General features: G+C 38.4%; 2 protein-coding genes across 2 annotated transcripts in view; both read left to right on the plus strand.

Annotated features, from left to right (window-relative positions):
- Nucleotides 1–3,707, plus strand: part of usp19 (ubiquitin specific peptidase 19) — a 28,526-nt gene extending 24,819 nt beyond the window's left edge. Inside the window, exons 23-25 of the mRNA XM_015056392.1 lie at nucleotides 91–110; nucleotides 429–625; nucleotides 2,083–3,707. Of these exons, the coding sequence (XP_014911878.1) occupies nucleotides 91–110; nucleotides 429–625; nucleotides 2,083–2,346 (481 nt within the window). The 3' untranslated portion in view covers nucleotides 2,347–3,707. The remainder of the gene's footprint in view (nucleotides 1–90; nucleotides 111–428; nucleotides 626–2,082) is intronic.
- A 2,833-nt stretch (nucleotides 3,708–6,540) lies between these two features.
- The window catches only part of LOC106962162 (uncharacterized), an 11,909-nt gene continuing 9,217 nt past the window's right edge, over nucleotides 6,541–9,232 (plus strand). The window contains exon 1 of the mRNA XM_015056393.1: nucleotides 6,541–7,666. Coding sequence (XP_014911879.1) covers nucleotides 6,695–7,666 — 972 coding nt within the window. The 5' untranslated portion in view covers nucleotides 6,541–6,694. The remainder of the gene's footprint in view (nucleotides 7,667–9,232) is intronic.

A 9,232-nucleotide genomic window follows, 5' to 3' on the forward strand; every position in this document is an offset into this window, starting at 1 on the left:
TTTTTTTTTTTTCCTTTTTCCCGCAATATTTTTCTGTCTGGCAAAAGTTTGAGTCACCCACAAACACCCTCATTGCACTCTGTTCCTCAGGGCACAGAACGTCTTGAGTAGTCAGCTAGTTTCCAGGCCAATATACCCTTGCTAGCTAGCTAGATTTTTATTTATTTTTTTGCATCTGTTATGGGCACAAATCCAGATTCCCATTTTTCTTGTACCATTCTTGATTGCAATTCAGAAACTTTCTCCAATCATACCTTATATTTATAGTTTTTTCTGTCTTAAATTTTACTCAAAGTGACATTAAAAAAGTCTTAAATTTGGCGTGCTGAAACCTATAGATACCCTGTAAAAACGCTGCGACTGATTCACATCAGAACATCACTTGTTACTTTCTGTAAATGTGCTCCTTTATTATATTGCATTCTGAGTTTGTCTTCTATGTGTGGCTACAGGGTGGCGGCTGTTCGACGACAGCACCGTGACAATGGTGGAGGAGAGCCAGGTGGTGACGCGTTACGCCTACGTCCTGTTCTACCGCCGCAGGAACTCCCCTGTGGAGAGGCCACCACGCTTCCTCTCACCCGGAGCCGAGTCAGCTACAGCCACAGGAGCCTCTGCCAGCCAGGTGAGGGCGCCACAACCATAAGAAACCACAGGGTTCTCTTTATAAAGAGGCTTTGGTTTTATTTCCCGGGTTCTGAGCTGTACTTTAAATGAACGGTTGATAATTTCTTCAACCATAGTAACATAAAGCTGTTTGTTAAATAGTGCCACGTAATCACATGTTGATTAGATGTTCAAATTTACTTTTCAGAGGTTTGTTGTAATAAATGTTCCAGCCACTAGGAGGAGCTTTTAATTGGTTACAAAACAGCAGCGTGTGTGTAAAATGTCTGAGAAACAACACCCACTAATCATAGATTTTTCTGAGTTCTTATGAATAAAGCCAACCTGCAAAGGTCTCCTTTTACCGATTCAAAATGTTTAAAAACAGCTGTGCATTTTATAATGCCTCTAAGGGCAATAAATCCATTTTTATCACTTAATCCAATTTCCGATTTTTGGAAATGTAATTGTTGGAAAATCGGGTTGTTTTTCCACCAATGTATTCTTTGTGTTTCCATACTTGAGTGATGTTATTCCACCCAAAGCCACCATCTTGTTTTCTAGCTTGTATTTATTTGGACTCCCAGAAGGGATGACTGAAGCAAGTGTTGGAAAGTATTTAGTCATTTCTTATGTTTTATAAGAAAAAAGTGAGGGAAAAAAATATAATCAGAAATAAGGTTTTGTAAAAAAAATAACAAAAACAGATTTCATTTTTAAGCCAATGCGTGCCACTATAAGCATGTTGCATTTGTTTTCTCTGACATTGGTAAAGTGAAAAAGAGAAATTTCCTACACTAGCGACCTTTTTTTTTTTTTTTTTTTTTTTTTTTTTGCTACTGCAAAATCTGTGGAAATCAGAAACGGAGTAGTTCATGAAAATGGTGTCATCACATGATGTCATTTCTTTAAATTAGCTTTTTGTTTTAAAAAAAAATAGTCATCTTTTTAAAGTTCTCATATTTTTGACTTGTAACATTCAATGTCCCTATGGATAGGATTGGTTGTTGTTTTTATCCAATAGGCCAGCATGTGAAGTGCAAGGAAAATGATCATGGTTTTCAAAGATTTTTATGAATAAAACTGTTCTAGATAAATCACTCTAAAATCTTTTTTTATTTTTATTTTTATTTATTTTTTTGCTGCATTTTCAGCTCCATTCATCTAAACACTTGTATTCCAATTGCTGTAGCATGATACTGCCACCACCGTGGTCATCTCTGAAAACCTTCCATCCTTTTCCTTCAACTTCTCTTCTGTACTCCCATGTATTGATCCGTGACACATAAATGACACTTCAGCTTATGGTTCCAGCGTCTAAGTACTACGAATACTTTATGTGTTATGAGCTTCGGCCTGCCTGTCGTCCCTCCTGCTCGGCAGGCAGCTCATTGTGGCATTACCAAGTGTGATCTGAGTGTTTGTTAGAAACTCGCCTTTTCCCAGAAGCTGACACCCGGTTTCCGCCAATCGCAGGCCTCTCTAATATGGCGGGAACTTGAGGAGGAAGACGAGGGGCCCGACGAAGGGCCTCGCGGACTGTTCCGCTCCCCACTCCGAAGCCGACAAGTAGAGAGGAACAGAGGCGAGGAAGAGGCAGGCGCACGCCGCCGCCGCAGGCACAAGATGTCAGACTATCCCGATGAAGACTGCGTGCGATATCTAGTGGTGGCCACGCTCACTGCAGTCATCGCTCTCTTTGTTAACTTAGTTTATCCCTTTCTATACAAAATCAGATGAACCTTTTAATAATAATGCTTTCAAATACGACAAATACCTTTCTAATAACAGGTATTTGAAACAAAGATTGCACTACATGCTTTCTGAAAGGATTCTATGGGACTATGGTAGATGTTTCAATAATAAACGAGAAGTAGTCTTATAGTCGAGGCTAAGGTAGATGTGTAGCTTTAAAACTGCTGTATGTAACTTTTGTTTAAAAAAAAAAACTAACAAAAAACAAATTAACAAAAAAACTGTCACCATGTCCTGACAGTCAGAAAGCTTATGAAAAGATCGCTATCCTCTGCCTCCTCCCTGAGCCACTGTTGCCATCTGAAGAAACAACCAACCAATCAGAGCCAGAAGGAAAGTCTTAGCGATGTCAGTCAGCCTCATGTATTCACTGCTCAATGTGCTAATGGCTGATAAGCAACTTACTATTACATGAAAATCCTTTATCCACTGTCATTGCTAACTAGCCTTAGCATTCATTACAGGCTATGCTAGCTGCAGCGTAGCAGAGAGCGGGGTAAGAGGTCTATCCATGAATATGATTGGCACTGCTAAGGCCCGCTTGGAGAAGACAGAGGAGCTTTTTTTGGTTTATCTGTCTCATGCCGTACTGTCAAGGCACAGTGACAGTTTCCAAAAATAAATTATATAAAGTTACATTCTGAAGGTTTAATAAGCCCACTCTTTACTAAGTGATCTGAGGTCAGTAATTATTACCTGGAGCAGACTTGATGAGCTAAAAGCTGTGGAACTTTCTAGTTGATGCTTCCTGATTGGGAACCGGTAGTTTGTCTGCAAGGCTGTTTGTGGGTCAGTGACATTAGGAGGGCTAATTAGACTGAAGTAAGGAAGCTAGCCTGAAGCTAGCTGCTGCTGAAGGAAACCTTCATTTCTCTGCACAAGGCTCCTGCAGTGAAGCTGCAACCTGAAGGCTCTTTCCTCCTGGTTCTTGTCTGGTTTATTCAGTGGATTTAGTTTAAAATGTCCTTTTCTGTCCCTTTCATGTCGTATTCTACACGTCCTGTATGTTTTCTGCACTGTAATCTGGTTTTTTTTTTTTTAAATGTACTTTAGGTATGGGCTGGGCTGGTATTCAAAATGCCACAGCATAAATATTTCAACTCAAACTGTTTAAGTTCCTTCTTAAATACAGTTAGATGATCTGAAGATGAACCTCTGACTGAAACTACTGTAGTGAGCAGAGGATGCTCATAATTTATCCGCCATGTTTCTCCATTTTCTGAATAGAAGATGGGGCTTCTTTAGCTGAACTTGGCTTTTTAAAATTTTGTGTTCAGCAACGTGTGGGGGAGGAGCAGTGCTGTTACCTTGATTCCAGAAACCATCCCATGCCTAATAACAGTTAATTACGTCTTAATTTGTTTGATATATTTTTACATGATATATTTAAAGCCACAAACATACTTTACTTTTTGGAAGGAAGTGTAGTAAGCAATATTTTTTCTTTTAGTCAAAGCTGCAGAATAAGCTTAAAATTTCAGAATTCTGTTTCCTTCTGACTATATACATTTTTTTGTATTTTAAAGCACTGTGAGAAATTGTACCTATATATTTTGAACATTTCTTTTGTAACAAAGTATATATATATATACACATATATTTTTATTGTAATCAAATTGAATTTAATTTATAAATTGCAAAACGGCAGCAATATCAACATTTTTCACATTTCTGCCTTCTTTATGCAGATGTTTTTGTTTTTTTTCTGAGAGCATTTCTGAGTCTCAGGGAAAGCGGTACTAAAGCAGCATTAGGTGGTCTGTTATCCTCAAATGTTTTCTTATAAATTAAAATTAGGGTATATGAATGCTTGTCTCTGACATATGCAATGCGTCTCGTTTTAATGTGCTTTTAACTTGGACGTGCCATTTTGAGCTTGATGTGAAGAGGCATGAGGAAGGTTGCAATATTGAGGAAGGAAGGAATCTGAGTTAGTAGTTTGAAGCCACCTGTAAAATGATTAAAATCAAAGTAATATCTTTCCATTTCCTTCCAGTACTGTATTAATGCTGCTTTCTAAATAAATTCACACTACAACCTTGACTGAAAGTGTTTTTTTTTCCTGTTTCTCTAGTGTGAATGTTTGAGGATCCTTCGTTTAACTGGTGATTTATCTTCCAGGCCTCTAGCCAGTCACTGTTTGGGACAGACCTGGACCCTGAAGGACCCCCCACCCTCACCCCGGAGGTGCCAGCTGACATTTTCGCTCACTCTGCGGAGTGCACAGCACCGTCCTACAGTAACATGGAGGAGGTGGACTAGTTGCCGTGGCGTCCAAAAAAAAAAAAAGAGGGTTTCCAAAGCTCAGTTGTGGATGTGGTCAACCAGGGTCCCGACTGTTTTCATTTCGACTCGCAGAGCAGCAGTGACTTCCTGAAAATAACGCGTTGGTGTTTAATAAGCTGGCATATGTCGTCTAATGCATCCACTGCAAACACGGCTTCCACACCTGCACCATGCGGCCATGATTCAGAGGTCAGAGGATATCCTGTTGTACACCATCAGGGCCGGTCTGAAGCTGAAAACCTGGACCAGATCAGACCAGACTGGACCATCCCCAACTGACACTTTGGACTTTTAGGCTAATTCTGTAGAGTTTGATTGGTGCTTGTTTAAAATGTGTGTAAATTATTTTTGAGTTGTTTTGCTGCAGCATCTCCAGTCAGTTGCTTTGTTTCTTTCTGCAGGGGGGGACATGAGTTTCTGTTTTCTTAAAGATATTGCCTTTTTTTTTTCTTCTTCTCCCATTCTTGTAATATTTGATCCTGTGGATGTAAGTGTTAGAGGGCTTTGGTATAAACTGAAATATGCATGACTTGATTTTTGTACAGGCTGTAATCGCCCGCCCTGAGCTGAAATGTTATGTTGCTCCAGTTCACTGTTGCAGGTTTGTCTTGAGTTGTCCAGTCTAACCCCTGCAACGTTTGTCATAAACTGCGGATATAAAGTAAGAAAGATTATTAATCCTGCTGTGGAAACTATAAATGGTTGATTAAAATAAAACTGCTGATGGAAAAGCCTGTAATGTTTTCACTCATCTGGACCTCTGTCAGTTCAGGAGTATCTGGGGGGGAAAAGTGCATCTGTAAATAAAACTAGTGAAGACTATTCATATTTGAACCTGTCATGTTTATTTTTTTACTTGTAAGATTCCTGTTTCCACTGAACAGCAGCTGGTTGTTTTGCTTAAACCAATAACATAGTTTGTCTTTAAAAACCGTTTATTTGAAGTGTTATGATTAGACACTTGATACAAATCAGTACTTCAGTGTTTTAAATCATGACATTTTTCTAATTTTTATTTTGTTTAGATGTAACGGTGGGAATAGAACTGGTTATGATCCAGAAAATGTGGTCAGTTTGACTTTCACAGTTGGTAATTCATTTTTCACATAATGCCAGCTTGGGTTGAGTAGCTTTCTGTTTCTCTTACAAAAAAAATCATTATGACTGATATTAAAATTTGTTTGATCTGATACATGGAAATGTAAGAAATTTTTAAAAATTTGGGGTGTGGGGGTAAATACTACAACACTATACAAAATTATCAAGAGATGTGGCAATCCAGTAAATATTAAAGTAACTAAATATGCATTTTAGAACATGTTTTTTATTAGTTAAAACTGGCGCTATGTTGACAGCATAACATGAGACGACCTCCCCCTTTGTGCTAGGCAGCAGATGGTTTCTCACACCAGAGTGCTGTGAATGCGCAGGCCAGTTAGCATAGCCACGGATCACGGTGGATAAATGGTTTTCCTGGAAAAGTAAGTCGTTGACTGACAGCGCTAAGTCCCTCCTCCTGACTCTGATTGGTTGTACCACAAGTAGAAGGCTTTTTTTTTTTTTAACAGATTTGTCTTGTACTATATTGTCGCAATATTATGACGGTTTTAATACATCTGGGAGGGAAAAAAAACTATGAAAGTTACATACTGCAGCTTCTAACAGATAATTTAATTGAGCTCACCAAATCATCCAAGTGGTTAATGGAACTGCAGTGAAACTTGAGAACGTCCCCCTGGGCCAGACTTTAGAAATTGCTTAGAGGGGCATTAGCCCAGGAACCAGATTGCCTCCGCATCCAACCCCCGCACCTCCACCTCCTCTCATCTCCGAACGTATAATTCGGAACATGGTTTCTATGCCGTGACGTAACAATGAGGATAACAATCCTTCAACCAGTGTTACTAACTTCGCTGTCTTGCTGTAAATTAAACTTTTATCTCGGTTGTTTCTGTAAAAATTCCAAACCCAGAGATTCTCGGGGATCAACAGAATAATAACAATTTCATAGCCGCCCGAAGAAATCTTGTTTTAGTCTTCTAGAAAAATGGATGTCAAGCTCGAGGAACTGTTTCAGAGCATCCCGCAGAAGCACTGGAGGAAGTTTTTGTCAGGCGATTATAAAAAACAAAAAGCATGGTTACGGAAACATTTACTTGTCGGTGCGACAGCTTTTTTTTCCGCTTTGGTCTTGAACAAAGTCCAGTGGACGTCTATCACACTCAAGGTTGTCAAAGCCATTGTGGGTAACAGACTCTCAGAAGCTCTTCCAAAGTTCCTGGGCATTCCAGAGATGGTTGACTCAAAAGCCGTTAAAAAGTTGGAGAAACTAGTTGTCAAAGAAGTGATCAAAAGGATCCAACCCTCCACTAACATGGTCAATGTGAAGAAAGGCTCTTTGGTCAAGAGAAGCATTCATAAACTATCTAACAGGGCTAATCAAACTGACCAGCAGCGACCTGAAACACCTGGCTTGATCAAACCAATCATCAAAGGAACTGGGAAACATGGGGTTTATAAAAAATACCATGGGGGAAACCCCTGGTTCAAAGAGGGTATCCCCGAGTTACCAACCATTGTGGAAGTCTCTCAAAAGGAGGAAATGTTGGCTGAACTCAGCTATTTTGGATACACCATTCAGGGAAACACAAAGGAATTTGTAAAGATGTTAACTGATAGTGGAAAAGCCCACTGTTATGAGAGATCACTGCTATCAAATGACTTTGACTTCCAAGAACAGCCATCCCATCGAGGAGTCCAAATATTTAAGAGTGAGAACAATCAGGCTTGTAATCAATCACAATTTACCACAGCTGAGAAGAAAACCATGAAAGACCTCAGTTCAGAGGGTCAATCCAGTAAAGAATATGTGAGCAAGATTATTAGGCTGGTTCTGTGTCAGGCGCTGGAATCATCAGATAAGATTTGCTACTCTGACGTCTTCCAGGACATCTTCAAATGGACCCTTGAGAAAGTCTGGGATCGGGTTCAGGGGAAACAAATACAATTTCGCTCAAGAGTAAGAAAGAAATACATCAAAAAAATCTTCTCGAGGCTTTGTAACGCAATCTTCTGTACGGATAAAGACGCTTTGTGTTTGCTAGTCATGAAAATCCCAGAGTTTGAAGAGACAATTCTGTCCTGTTTTGAGAAATACTTGTTAAAGAAAGTTAGCAAAGTGGAAAGATGTCATGACTTTATATGTGACCTTTGTGGGAAAATAAAATGTTGGTCGCACTCCGATTTGTTAGAGCAACCCCATACAAAAAGTAAAGTGACAAATGGAGGGGACTTTCAGATGGAGTTTCTCCAGGGGAAAGGTGAAGCAGCAATAACTAGAAGTTCCACAGACATCCCAGAGATCACAGCTTGTCCCGGAGCTACAGCCAGAGCCAAGAAACACCCTGAAGAGACACCTGGAGCAGACACCCAGATAAAAACGGCCTTACAGACACTTGTTAAAGGTCTGGTGAGCAAAATGATTGAAGAATCAGCTTGTAGCTTCCAGGCTAAACATGTTGATGGGTTCTGTGACATGATGTCCCAGGAAATCTGGAATGAAGTTCAGGACAAAGATATCAAGTTGTCCCTGGGAAGGATTGAGGAGCTCAGTGAAGCAATTTTCAGGGACATTTTTGAAAAGAGTACAGGTGAAAACATGAACCTGGGAGACTCGGATAAACCGCTGACAAGTTTTGTCAGGTCTTGTGTGATAGAAGATCTGAAGAGACCAGTGTCATCTACTTGACACATTGTAGATGTCTCTAGATGTATATATATATATATATATATATATATATATATATATATATATATATATATATATATAATAAGAAATATAATATAGAATATAATATAGAATTTTAATACTTTATTATTGTTGTTATTATTATTATTGTTGTTGTTGTTGTTGTTGTTGTTATTATTGTTATCATCATCATCATCATCATCATTATTATTGGTGTTACCATAGTGACAATCTGACGCTACAAGTCAAAACGTTTCTCTATGTTTGAGCTTCAGTTTGTACATATATATAAGATACATATCATCTTCTAAAAAATGAAAGACAAAATTTAGTCTTCTTCCAAAAAGACTTCTTCTTCTTTTTCATCATCATCGTAATCAATCAATCAATCAATCAATCAATCAATCAATCAATCAATCAATCAATCAATCAATCAATCAATCAATCAATCAATCAATCGGCTTCTTCTATCGCCACCTACTGCACACAAGTGTGTAGCAACACCACCTTACATCCATTAAATTCTATTTTTTAATTTTGTATTATGAAGAGAAATAAATATTGCTTTTCTGCTTTCCTTAATCTATAAATATTCTCTAAGTTTTCTTCAGGTCTCAATATTCCTTTAAAACTCCATAACTGTCCACAAATAAATTGTTTTGGAATTTTCTCTTTCCTCTGGTCATAAGCCCACCGCCTATTCAGATTTAAAATATTTCGATGCATACATGCAACATGTAATTTACCCAATTGGGTTTTTCTACCTTGTAGCTTAACTATATATATATATATATATATATATATATATATATATATATATATATATATATATATATA

This window comes from Poecilia latipinna, unplaced genomic scaffold (assembly GCF_001443285.1).
Source record: "Poecilia latipinna isolate Pla-1442-1.1 unplaced genomic scaffold, P_latipinna-1.0 Scaffold1379, whole genome shotgun sequence".
Taxonomy (NCBI): domain Eukaryota; kingdom Metazoa; phylum Chordata; class Actinopteri; order Cyprinodontiformes; family Poeciliidae; genus Poecilia; species Poecilia latipinna.